Genomic DNA, 13398 nt, shown 5'->3' with positions numbered 1-13398 from the left:
TGCGTCCCGCGGCCATCGCGGGGCCCCCGGCCCCCGGCTCCTGCGGAAGCACGCGGCGCCGGTGAAGCGGCGTGCGCTCGCTGCCGTGCGCCCACCCGGCCTCCCGGGCCGCGGAGCCGGCGGGGGCTGCGCTGCGCGGGGCGGCCCACTCGGGACTCCCGGTCTCCGGGTGCAGCAGTCGCAGCCCCACCGGCGCGGAACGCCTCCCTTGCCCGCGCCCCCAGGGAGGACCCGCACCCCACCTGAGCAGAGGCGTCCCGGGGCGCGCGGGAAAGCCCGGATCTCTTCTCGGGGCGCCGGCGACGGCGGGAACACGGGAAGCGGAGCGCCGCGCGTACGCTCCCCGGCCCGCTCCGCGCGCTCTGGGCGGCCGAGACGAACAATACAGCTCAGCCTGGCTCCTCCTCAGAGACCACCCCTCAACCTGTCCCCTCCCACTTTCCTGGCCTGCGCTCCCGCCCCCGCCCTCGCCCTCTCGGGACAGACCTCAGCCCGCGGTCCCCACGCCCGCCCCGGGGACGCTGCGGCCCGCTCGGCGTGCGACGGTTCCGGCTGCCGGCCTGCGCCTCTGGGCTCCCGCCCTCTGCCACCCCCGCCAGGACCGGAGGCCGGGACGAGGAGGAGGAGGAGGAGGAGAAGGAGGTGGACTGCAGGGTCTGGGTTGGGGAGACGCTCACGCCGGGAACTCACTCGGGCCCGCGGCTGCGCGCCACCACCAAGCAAGTCAGCTCCTTCCAGGCTCCCAGTGCTAAGAACCGTGCCAGAGGGGCTCTCGGGGCACTTGGGGTCGGCCCTGCTAGTTGGAGAGCGCCCTTAGTCCGCCCTCGCTGGGGAATCACGTGCACACGCCGAATCCTAAATAAGTCCCGCAAGAGGAGGGGGAGCCCCGCCCCCCGCGCTCCCAGGCTCGGCGCGCACCTCTGACAGTCCACCGAGATCTCTGCAGGAATCCGACGCCCCGGGCAGCGAGACCTCCTGGAGCGCAGGTCTCCGGGTTCCCATCAGGCAGTTCCGGTGCCGGCTCGGCGGCCGGGGGTGGGGGTGGGAACGCGGGGCGGGGGGCGGGGTGCCCCCTACTCGGATCCTCCAGGTCCTAAAGGTAGCGGGATTTCGCCGACCCCTGCAGGGCTCTTTAGAGAAGCTAGCCAGGCGATCTCAGATCGGATTTGTGTCTGTGTGTTTTGGGAGGCGGGGAGCAGGGTGGCTTTGGAAAGCTAGCCCTCATCACGACGACCGGACCTTCTGATGGTTGACCATGTCCAGACTCCGAAAGAAAAGCCCATATTGGGTTCCCATGGGGGCACTGGGCCATTTATTCTCCAAGTGGTCAAAACTAGAGAAACCCATTCTTTCTTTCCCAAAATTTGTGAATCACCTTGCAGCTCCGCTTAAGGAGTGGGAACTTACTTCGTAGGCGATGGGGGCCACTGAAGGGTTGGGGGGGGGGCGATTAGACGTTTGGAGACGTTTGGAAAAAGACTGGTGGATGTGGGTTGGAAGGAGGCAGGAGGGGGCTTCTGGGATCCAGCAGGAGAGAGGAAGGCAGAAAAGGGCAGGGATATTCCAGAGGTGGACTCTCAGAAACTAGATGCCTGCCTGCTGGGAGGAGGGAGGGACTCTGCGAGTCCTCACTGTGCCGAGAGACTGGGTAGATGGTGGCTGATGACACCTGTTAAGAGGATGCTTCCACAGGCTGATCATGAGTTCATTTTAGGACCCGTGTACTTAAAGGGGCCATTGCAACATCCAGATGTGAAGCCTGATGGGCACCTGGCCATCAGCGGTAGGTGTAGCCTACCGCTGAGGCCAGGCAGAGAGGGTGGCAGTCCTGAGCATACCTGGGAGCTGCAGCCCTTGGGGAAGGTGAGGTGAAGAGTGAGAAGATGTAGGAAGAGTTTACACAGAGAAGAGCTGATATCGACCAGGGTTCTTGGCCTTCCCCAGTCAATAGAAATTGACTAGAGGCCAGACAAGAAATTCAGGCAAGGCTTTATTGGGGCTCCTGCTGCAGCAGTGGGGAGGGAGAACCCACAGCAGGTTCCCTTGCTCTCTCGCTCCCTGTGTGTGTGGGGGGGGAGCTTGTTCCTTATACGGGGTGAGGGTAGGGGTCTGGGGGTCAGGCTGGAGGGGTGGCATAGGTGTTTTACCCACCCTTCTGGTGGTGTTGCGTGCAGGGGGCATGCAGAGTACCCTGCTTTTGCTCCTGACACCCAACTTTTGCTCCGGGCTCTTCAAAAGTGGCAGTAGGGTTTTTTTTTTTGTCTTTTGTAGCTTTTTGCCCATAATTTGCCCCAACTGCTCACGCATGCAGTTTTTAGTCCCATATAGTTTCTTTGTATTTTGTTGCTTGAGGAGAGGTGTGTCCAGATGCGAGCCTTGCAGCACTGCAAAGGGTCCAAGGTCCTAGCCTGTCTCAGAGCCAGAGGAGACCCAAATGTTCTGAACAGGCATCTGTTATCTTGGACACCAAGAAGAGAGGGTGTTCAAGAAGTGGGGAGGTCCAAGGCAGGGTGAGATGACCATGGCCCCACCCTCAAGGAGCCTGCCTACTAGTGTTTGAAAAGAGACAGTTACGCTATGAGAAAAGTTGAACTTCCAAGGAGCCCACACAATTGAAGTGAGCAAGATGGGAGGCATACCTTTCTGTTCCTCAGTCGCCACCAACACAAACCTGCCCCCTTCTCAGCGCCTGGCACGCGGAGCGGATTCAGAAGCGCTGCCGCAACATCAACCAGCCAAGGTCCAGCATGGCTCACACCCACCATCTTCCTCTTTCCAAGTTGATACAGTTTTTGTTCATCTTGCCCTTCTCCTTTATTCCTCTTCCCCCACATTGGTTTGGCCAGAGTGGTCCCCTGATGGGGAGTGAGCCAGCTGGTCTGTTGCCTTATGTGTGGGGGGAGGGTGTGTGTGTGATGGTGTGGGGTGTCTCGGTGTCTGCGTGTGCAGTAAAGATGCTGTCTTGAGCCTGCTTCTCTTCAGGTCAAGCATTACAGACTCTGCTCTGGTGAACTTCACCCAAATCTAACAGGGGTGCAAGAAGGTGGGAAAGTTGGAAAACAGCACCTTCTGTTCCTCTGAAACTGGGGTCTCCTGCCTCCCACCTTGAGAAAACAGAGCTGTAGAGACCCAGGAGCCAAGCGAGGTCTGCCAGCAAAACTGTGCGATCAGCAAACACTGGTCTCCCTCCCACACGTCATGCACTTAACTATCTTCCAGAGACCCCTTCAAGGGCCCAGATCCCTCATGGGAGAAACAGGAAAGGGGCAATTTTTGACTGAAGGTTGGTGGGCGGAGTCCTGGCACCAACAGCAATGGAGGAGACCATTTTGTGCCAGGGAGTGCTCAGACACACGCCACACAAAGAGCCACAATTCCACCTGCTAGAAAGAGTGACTGCTGCGGGAGCCTCTCTGCAGGGCATCAGGAAAGGCAGATGGGTACTGAGTTTCTTCTGTTTATTTATTTATTTATTTATTGGGTTTCTCTGGGTCTTAGCTGCGGCAGGCGGGCCCCTTAGTTGTGGCACGCAAACTCTTAGTTGCGGCATGCATGTGGGATTCAGTTCCCTGACCAGGGATTGAACCCGGGCCCCCTGCATTGGGAGCGCGGAGTCTTAACCACTGGGCCACCAGGGAAGTCCCAGGTACTGGGTTTTGATTTGGGGTGATGAAAAAAGTATGACTAGATAGTGGTGATAGTTGCACAACACTGTGAATGTACCTAATGTCACTGAAGTGTACAATTTAAAGTGGTCACAATGGTAAATTTTGTTATGTGTATTTTACCACACACAAACACAAAACATATTGTACTGGAAGGAAAAAGAGGGCTTTGTGAAACCTCAGTATTATTACTATTATAATTAATGTTTGGAGGACGATTATCAGAGAATTAAAATTATTGTTTGGGGAATAATACATGGCCATATACCCTTAGCACCCTGTATATACACGTTCCACACTATGAGTGTTGCCAGGGTCCAGAGAAGGATGGGACCAGCATTAGATATCAGAGAGTCCCCTAGTCTCTGAGCAAGGATCCTGAACCAGATGCGCTGGACCGCTGGGCTCAGGTCTCCCCACTCCCCACCCCCCTCATTCCCAGGATGACATGCTCTCAGTCTGCTCCGAGGAGTCACTGTCCATTCTAAAGAGGGTCAAGATTTAAAAACAAGCAGGCTTAGGAAACCAGATCTCCGTCTCATGACAAGAAAATCTCTTTTACTGGCCGCTGTCTCGCTGCTGGCCCCCAAAGTCAGGAGTCAGGCCCTCTGGACAAGAGAGTTCACTCAGAGACTGGCCCAGAGGAAGGTTCACAGGCTCGACACGCACATGGCTCTCCGAGCTCACCCCACATCTGGCACTGGAATGTCTGGGCCTTTCCTGGGTGTCTGACCGTGGCAGTGTTAGCAAAGACATGGCTATTCTGTAGTATTAAAGCCAGCTGGTAAACACCCCACCCCTCCAAACTTCATTTTGTCTCCCCCACAGACTCTTCCGGGCAGCTTTGGAGAAATATCAGAGGCTAACTAGACAAAGGAAAGGCAGTTTTTCAACAGCTTTCAGAATTCACTAGCTGTGACTTCAAGTCTGGCCGATGTGAAGTAATAGGGATTGGATTTACCCTCCTGCTTCCTACCTGAAACAACCAAAAACCAGACACATAAAATATGTGAAACGGTTTTTAAGACACTGGGCATCTGGCAACAAAGGACAGCAGTTCCTGAGAGACAGGGACAAATGAGGTGAGTCCTATGAGAGGCCAACTTACTGCCCTGAGAGAATTTCCAGACCTCAGAGCAGGAAGAGGGAGTTTGGATGGAGCCCAGTGGACTCCCTGAGTTTCAGAAACAGCTGAACGACCAGAACAAAGTGCCTGGTGTCAGATAAAGTACCAGAGAGTGGAGACCCCTGGAGACCTATGGAAGGTCCCTCTCCAGTATGCAGCTGGAGACAGAGTAACACGTGCACGGGAGGAAACTACCCAAGGTGGGAAAAGGTTGAGAGTAGTGCACCAAGGACATGAAAACAGTTATTGTAACTGTATTCCATGTGTTCAAAAGGTGATGTAGAATCAAGGAGTCCCAATTGAACTTCTAGAGATGAAAGCAATGTCTGATATTAAACAACAGCAACACTGGGTGGAATTAACAGCAGATGAGGCATTTCACAATAAAATATTAGTAAACTTGAAGACATAGCAGTAGAAACTATCCAAAATGAAAAGCAGAGAAAAAAAGAATTAAAAAAATGGAAAAAGAATCAGTAAGCTGTGGGACAACTTCAAGCAGCCTAATATGTGAGTAATTGGAGTCCTTGAAGAAGGAGGGAGAAAGGAGGGAACAGAAAAAAAATTTGAAGAAATAAGGGCTGAAAGTTTCCAAATTTGATGAAAGTTATACAGATCCAAGGAACTCACCAAACCCCAAACATAAGAAACACAAAAGACACAGCTTCATCAAGAAGAATATATAATCTGATAGCCCTGTATCTATTTTTTAAAGTGAATTTGTCGTTAAAACCTTTCCACAAACAAAACTTAAGACCCAGATGGCTTCACTGGGGAATTGTACCAAATATTTAAGGAAGAAATAAGACCAATTCTCTACAAATGCTTCTAGAAAATTGAAGAGGAGGGAATGCTTCTCAGTTCATTCTGTGAGGCAAGTATTACTCTGATATCAAAATCAAAGACATTATAAGAAATAAAATTATATGCCACTATTCATCATGAGCATAGATGCAAAAGTTCTAAACAAAACTTTAGCAATCGAATTCAACAATTATATAAAAACCATGAAACATCAAGACCAAGTGAGATTTACCCCAGGAATTCAAAGTTGGTTTAACATTCAAAAATCAATCAATGTGGGCTTCCCTGGTGGCTCAGTAGTTAAGAATCCACCTGCCAATGCAGGGGACAAAGGTTCGATCCCTGGTCCGGGAAGATCCTGCATGTCACAGAGTAACTAAGCCTATGTGCCACAACTACTGAGCCTGTGCTCTAGAGCCCGCGAGCCACAGCTACTGAGCCCGCATGCCACAACTACTGAAGCCCATGAACCTAGAGCCCATGCTCCACAGCAAGAGAAGCCGCTGCAATGAGAAGCCTGCGCACTGCAACAAAGAGTAGCCCCTGCTCGCCAAAACTAGAGAAAGCCCATGCACAGCAACAAAGACCCAATGCAGCCTAAAATAAATTATTTTTAAAAATCAGTCAATGTATGGCATAAGGATAGACATATAGATCAGTGGAATAGAATTAAGAGACTGGAAATAAATTTACACAAGTATGGTCAGTTCATTTTCAACAGGCTGCCAAGGAAATTCAATGAGAGAAAGAGCAATCTTTTTTAAAAACGGTGCTAGGACAGCTGGATAGCCACATGCCAAAGAATGAATTTGGACCCCCTACCTCACACCATATACAAAAATTAACTCAAAATGGGCCAAAGACCTAAAATGTAAGAGCTAAAATTATAACACTCTTAGAAGAAAACATTAGTGTAAATTTTCATACCTTGGATTAGGGAATAATTTCTTAGATATGATGCATAAAGCAAACAATTTTTTAAATTGGATCAAAATTTAAAACTTTTGTGCTTCAGGGCTTCCCTGGTGGCACAGTGGTTAAGAATCCGTCTGCCGATGCAGGGGACACGGTTTCGATGCAGGGGACACGGTTTCGAGCCCTGGTCCGGGAAGATCCCACATGCTGCAGAGCAACTAAGCCCATGCACCACAACTACTGAGCCTGCGTTCTAGAGCCCGCAAGCCACAACTACTGAGCCCTCGTGCCACAACTACTGAATCCTGCACGCCTAGAGCCTCTGCTCTGCAGCAAGAGAAGCCACGGCAATGAGAAGCCTGCGCACCTCAACGAAGAGTAGCCCCCGCTTGCCACAACTAGAGAAAGCCCGCGCGCAGCAAGGAAGACCAAATGCAGCCAAAAAAAAAAAACTATTGTGCTTCAAAGTACACTATCAAGAAAGTGAAAAATCAGTCTACAGAATGGGAGAAAATATTTGCAAATCATATCTGTGACAAGGTTTTAGTATTCAGAATATATTTTTTAAAACTCTTACAACTCAACAATAAAAATACAAATAACCCAATTTAAAAATGAGGAAAGGATTTGAATAACATTTCTCCAAAGAAGAATACAAAATAACCAATGTACACATGAAAAGATGCTCAACATAAATTAGTCATTAGAGAAATTCAAATTAAAACCACAATGAGATACCATTACACCTATTAGAATGATTAAAATGAACAAGTCTGATCATTCTAAGAATTCTTGTTGGCAAGAATATGAAACGACTGGAACTTTCATATACAGGCTCACCTCGTTCTATGGCACTTCACAGATACTGCCTTTTACAAACTGAAGGTTTGTGGCAAGCCTGTGTCAAGCAAGTCTGTCGGCACCATTTTTCCAACAGCATCTGTTCACTTTGTGCCTCTGTGTCACATTTTGGTAATTCTTGAAATATTTCAAACTTTTTCATTGTTATTTATTACACTGATCTGTGATCAGTGACCTTTGATGTTACTATGACTTGCTGAAGGCTCAGATGATGGTTAGCATTTGTTTGTTTGTTTGTTTGCGGTACGCGGGCCTCTCACTGTTGTGGCCTCTCCTATTGCGGAGCACAGGCTCCGGACACACAGGCTCAGTGGCCATGGCTCACCGGCCCAGCCGCTCCGCGGCATGTGGGATCTTCCCGGACCGGGGCACGAACCCGTGTCCCCTGCCTAAGCAGGCGGATTCTCAACCACTGCGCCCCCAGGGAAGCCCGATGGTTAGCATTTTTTAGCAACAAAATATTTAAAAAAAAAAAAAAAAAACTTTTTTTTTTTTTTTTTTTCTCTTGCGGTACGCGGGCCTCTCACTGTTGTGGCCTCTCCCGTTGCGGAGCACAGGCTCCGGACGCGCAGGCTCAGCGTCCATGGCTCACGGGCCCAGCCGCTCCGCGGCATGTGGGATCTTCCCGGACCGGGGCACGAACCCTTGTCCCCTCCATTGTCAGGCGGACTGTCAACCACTGCGCCACCAGGGAAGCCCAAAAAAAACCTTTTTACCATCATCACTTTTTCTTTTTTTTTAAAATCATAGAAATGTTTTATTTTTCTGAAGTAAAAAAACTGTTAACAAGACTTAGTTGATACCTAGTTACGTCATACAGCATTTTTTTCCTTGAAAACACTCAAATACTCTTGCATTGCATTCTTTAGAAGACAGACTAGAAGATACCTGCATTTAACAAGTGCTGTGAAGAACATTCAACCACATCCATGTTTTTCACGGTACTAGAAATACAGTTATATGCCAGGTTAACCTATCTCTTAGAAGAAAAAATAAGATAACTGAAATAACTAGTTTTCTAATCTTTAGTTCTGTTTCCACAAATAAAACCTATCACTTTTCACAACGAGAAAGCAAACAATAATATACAAACCAAAAGAGCTAACCTGAAATCATTCATCCCCTTTATCAAGATAACAGGTTAAATGCAGGAGATCAACAAAAGAAGAAGAGTTACCGGTTTTTTTAGACCATTTAACTAACTCCATTTAAATAACAGCCATGTGCAGTCCATAAATGTATATAAATCCCGTATCACGTTTTCCCTATTTTAAAAGGAACGAAAATAGCTTTAATGTGTAAGAGGAAGAAGAGTAAAACGTATTACTAAAAGGCAATTTTGCCTTCGTCTCAAGAAGTACCATAGTAACCTTCTAGCAAACAGCTGCCGCCCATGCCCCAAAACGTGAGATTAGGTGATTCTAAGTCAACATGAGGGGAAACATTACATTTTTTGTCCTCGTTCATATTGCTCTCCCAGCCCCAGAAATTCAGATTAAATGGATTTTGCAGAGCATTTCTACCTAGTCTAACAACTTAATGTAAACATAAAGCAACATTCATTTTTAAGTTAAAATCATAACACTGTTCCTGAAACTGAAAATGGGATTCTCATCATACAAGAGAATAAGCTAAACAGCAAATTGTGTAGAGACAATTATTTACCATAATCAATCTCAAATTATTTATTTTCGACTCCAGTAAAGACAATTAGGCCACTGCAGTCGTTTCGTCATCTGTGTCACCTGATTCATCATTCAGTTCCAATTCTCCTAAAGCTCTGTCTACAGCTGTCACAGTTTTCTTCTTACACTTCTCAGGCAGTGCATCATTCGCACAGGCTTTTCTCATTTTAATGTTTGGCGATTTCTTCAGATCAGAATCCCATTCCCTGAAAGTTTTCAGATTACCTGCATTTGAAACGTCTGGAATCTCAAGGCCGCAGCCCTCGTGCCGCTGCCGCTCGAGCCCCACGGTCGGCTTGATGGCGGCCTCCCGGGAGCAGCGCCCCCGGCCCCGCCGCCGACTTGACGCTGTTGCGTAACTCAGTCCGCTCCGGCTCGCGGCTGAGCCGATTTAAATACCTTTCCATTAATTCACAAGCATCTCTCTTTGAATATCTTACCTTCGGGGGATCAAGATGAGTTTGAAACCACTGCGGTTTTTCACCGATAAGGTTGAGACGCAACGCCTTTTCATTCTTCAGTTTTTCCTTTTTTTCGTTGTTTGTGGGCCTCTCTCACAATTTGAGCCGCTTTTCTACTCTATGGATGGATGACTTTCTTTTCTTGTCCTACACTTTTTCCCTTTGGTGCTTCAGGCATGGCGACGTCCTCGCGGCCGGGCACCTCCGGACCTCCGAGTCCGCACGGCGAGACCTCAGAGTCGGCAGCTGCAGCAGCTCACGAGGCGACTCCGACCAAATCCCTTACATTGTATTTATTTATTTATGGCTGTGGTGGGTCTTCGTTGCTGGGCGAGGGCTTTCTCCAGTTGCGGCGAGGGGCGGCCGCTCTTCATCGCGGTGCGCGGGCCTCTCACTCTCGCGGCATCTCTTGTGGCGCAGCACGGGCTCCGGACGCGCAGGCTCAGTAGCTGTGGCGCGCGGGCCTCTCACTCTCGCGGCATCTCTTGTGGCGCAGCACGGGCTCCGGACGCGCAGGCTCAGTAGCTGTGGCGCACGGGCCTAGTTGCTCCGCGGCATGTGGGATCTTCCCGGACCAGGGCTCGAACCCGTGTCCCCTGCGTCGGCAGGCGGATTCTCAACCACTGCTCCACCAGGGAAGCCCCAGCAATAAAATATTTTAAAATTTAGGTATTTACTTTTTTTTTTAGACATAATGCTGTTGCACACAGTACACTACAATATAGTGTGAACATAACTTTTATATGCACTGGGAAACCCCCAAATTTGTGTGACCCACTTTATTGTTATATTTACTTTATTGCAGTGATCCGGAGCTGAGCCCACATCTCCTAGGCGTGCCTGCACATCTGATGAGAATATAAAACAGTACAACCACTTCGGAAAACAGTTTGGCAATTTCCTAGAGAGTTAAACATACACCTACCATATGACTCATCCATTCCTCTTTAGCCAAGAGCACGAAAGCATCTGTCCATGTGAAGACTTACACATGAATTTTCATAGCAGCTTTATTTCCAATAGTCAAAACTGGAAACACCCCCAGATGTCAAGCCAAGAGTTTAGCTGAGTTAATGCTGCCTCAGCATCCATTTTTTTGGCCTGCAGGTCTCCAGGGACCTTCCTGCTGTTCCAGGGGGCCCGTCTCTCCTTCCCTCAGGGTCCTGGTCTGATCCTTTCTACCCTCTCTGGCGCCAGCCCAGGGTCCCTCCCATTACTCAACAATTAAATATAGCACAATTATTCTTGAAGTGGAATTTCTAGGCTTCCATTTGCTGTTAAGGGGGCCAAGGGAGCTCTTCCCCTACATTCCAGATTTCAGCCTCAGAAGGAGAAATATTTGAGACAGACTTTCCCAAGCATCCTGATTTTTCCCTGGGCAGGTGGCAGCGATCTTTGGTTTATGGTTTCAGACCAACTTTGCCAACTCCTTGCAAGTAATTACCTGAAACTAACCCATCATTCATACTCTTCACCAGCATCTTGCTTGCACCAGCTTACGAAGAGGTAAAGCCACGTCTCTGTGTTCCCCGGCCAATGGGAAAGTGACGATTTACAAGGGTGGTAGAAACTTTCCGACATATTCCACGCCCCCCCCCCCCAATAACACTAAACAAACAAAAATTCCTGTGCTTTTCGAATCTTTATTTTATTCCACTATAATCGAGTGACAATCATAAGGCAGGCACAATTACACGTCGGGTAATAACTTTTGGCTTCCATAACGACTTCTCAGGATAATGATTATCTCCCTGATTTTACTGATGAGGAAACTGAAGCCTCGAGAGGTTAAGCAAAGTCGCTTGGCTGGTGAGTGGAGATTGCATATCTGTTATCACCAAGTCTAAGGGCGTGTCCACCAAATGACGGAGTCAGTGGCTTGGAAGGGGCAGGCCCACCCTCTGTGCTAACACACAGAAGGCTTGCGGTACTGCCTTTCGCTCCAGTGCCGCTGAATTTTCCTAGAGAGATCTTGGGCAAAGATCTGGCAAGAGTGCCTTTCCCCGAATATTCAGATGAAGATCTGTGGGTGCTGCCCTAAGAGCGTTTCTCTGAGGATGAGATAAGCAAGGCGACCGTCAGTTTCTGGGCGCACACACTTCCCCTGTCAGAGACCTCAGAGCTTCTGCACGTGGGCCCCCGTCCTCTTCATCCTCATCTGACACACTGTGGCAGCCTGGTTAGAGTGTGTGCGTGCGTGTGTGTGTGTGTGTGTGTGTGTGCATGTCTGCATGTGTGTTTGTGTGTGACTCGGAGGGACAACGGGGGAGCCTGCTTTACCAACATCTGTTTTCACTCATTCCGGCAGATTTCTAGCTTCCCTCAAACCCACGCATTTGCTTGCTCTCTGTGTGGATTCTGAAGCCGAGTGTAATTCCTACCGGGGCTGTTAATCCCACAAAGGGTATTTACATGGGTCTCGGGTTCTTTCGAGTGGAGAGCAGGGCCAGCTCACCCCTAACCCCACACCTGCCTTTATTTTGCTGGGAGCAGAAAGGGAGGTCGACCAGGGCCGTCAGTCAGCATTCTTTGGCTCAAACGAAAGAAATTGAGTTTGGGGAGTTTCAGCAAGAAAGGGGGGTTTGCTGGAACGATGGTGAGTGAAGGAGAGATGAACACCCAGATTAAAGAAGGTCAAGAACTCGGGAAAAGCCAACGTCTCAGCAGCCAGAACTTGAGGAATGCATCTCTGGGATGTGGCTATGAGTTTACTTGGCTCCAGCCCTCCTCTCTCCCGCGATGATTTGGTACCAGATTTCATTTCCAAGGAGAGAGAATTAATTGCCCTACCTCGAGTTTCATTTGGTTGGGAGCAGGACCCTGTGACTGCTGCCTCAGCAGAATCACAGCAGCTGTAGTAGATCCAAGTCGCTCCCTGCCGGCGATCCTCTGGCAGGACCCTGTGACTGCTGCCCAGCGCTCGTGCACAAACCCCCTTCTCTCCATGGTCACTGATGAAAAAGGCCCCTGCCTCCCAGGGACCGCCCGGTGTGAACCTCACATGCATTGCCCTACTCCCAACGGGTGACAATCCAAAGAGCCCCCGCCAACCCGGTTTCCCATGCCCCTAAGTGGTGTGATAGGGTGGCTGGTCTCTGAGTCCAAGAGAATGAGGCATGTTCACCCTCATCGACATAGTCTTTTTTTTTTTTTTTAATTTTTTATTTTATATTGGAGTAGAGCCAATTACCAATGTTGTGACAGCTTCAGGTGCACAGCAAAGGGACTCGGCCATCCGTATACCTGTATCCATCCTCCCCCAGACTCCCCTCCCATCCAGGCTGCCACATAACATTGAGCCGAGTTCCCTGTGCTCTACAGTAGGTCCTTGTTGGTTATTCATTTTAAACATAGCAGTGTGTACCTGTCGATCCCAAACTCCCTAACTATCCCTTCCCTCCACCTTTGCCCCCGGTAACCATAAGGTCGTTCTCTCAGCCTGTCACTCTATTTTGAGATACTGTCTTATATTCTATAACCTATGGACTAAATGATAAGTCAGACACCAAAACCCTACACTACTCAACAAAGAGAAGAATATTTTTAAGATGTGCGTGTCTGGGTCTGAAATCTGGGAAAACCTCTGCTGTGGTTGATGGCAGGAGTTAGGTACGGGCTCTGGAGTCAGCCGGCTGGAGCTCTTTGCTTCTTTTGCCACTTCTGGTGCAGCTCTGGACAAATTACAGCTACCTTGTTAAGTCTACTTCGTTAGCTGTAAAAGAGACAAGAGTCACATACCCACCTCATTCTAAGTAAAAAAAATAGTTCAGCACAGTGTTTTGGGCATAGTAGTTGCTCAATAAATGTTAGCTGTGTTGTCGTGACTAGTAGTTACTGATAGCCAAGTATGGCCAGGCGCTGCTTCAATAGCCCGATTAGAT

At 49.2% G+C, this 13398-nt stretch overlaps 1 protein-coding gene and 1 pseudogene across 1 annotated transcript in view; both read right to left on the bottom strand.

Annotated features, from left to right (window-relative positions):
• Positions 1-9081: 9081 nt before the first annotated feature.
• On the bottom strand, positions 9082-9752 carry LOC131762517 (translation machinery-associated protein 16 pseudogene; annotated as a pseudogene).
• A 2938-nt stretch (positions 9753-12690) lies between these two features.
• Positions 12691-13398, bottom strand: part of LOC131762518 (GTP-binding protein Rheb) — an 82585-nt gene continuing 81877 nt past the window's right edge. The window contains exon 9 of the mRNA XM_067041870.1: positions 12691-13229. Within this exon, the coding sequence (XP_066897971.1) occupies positions 13218-13229 (12 nt within the window). The 3' untranslated portion in view covers positions 12691-13217. The remainder of the gene's footprint in view (positions 13230-13398) is intronic.

This window comes from Kogia breviceps, chromosome 9 (genome assembly GCF_026419965.1).
Source record: "Kogia breviceps isolate mKogBre1 chromosome 9, mKogBre1 haplotype 1, whole genome shotgun sequence".
Classification (NCBI taxonomy): domain Eukaryota; kingdom Metazoa; phylum Chordata; class Mammalia; order Artiodactyla; family Physeteridae; genus Kogia; species Kogia breviceps.
Note: the sequence above shows the minus strand (reverse complement) of the source record. Positions and strands in the feature narration are given on the sequence as shown.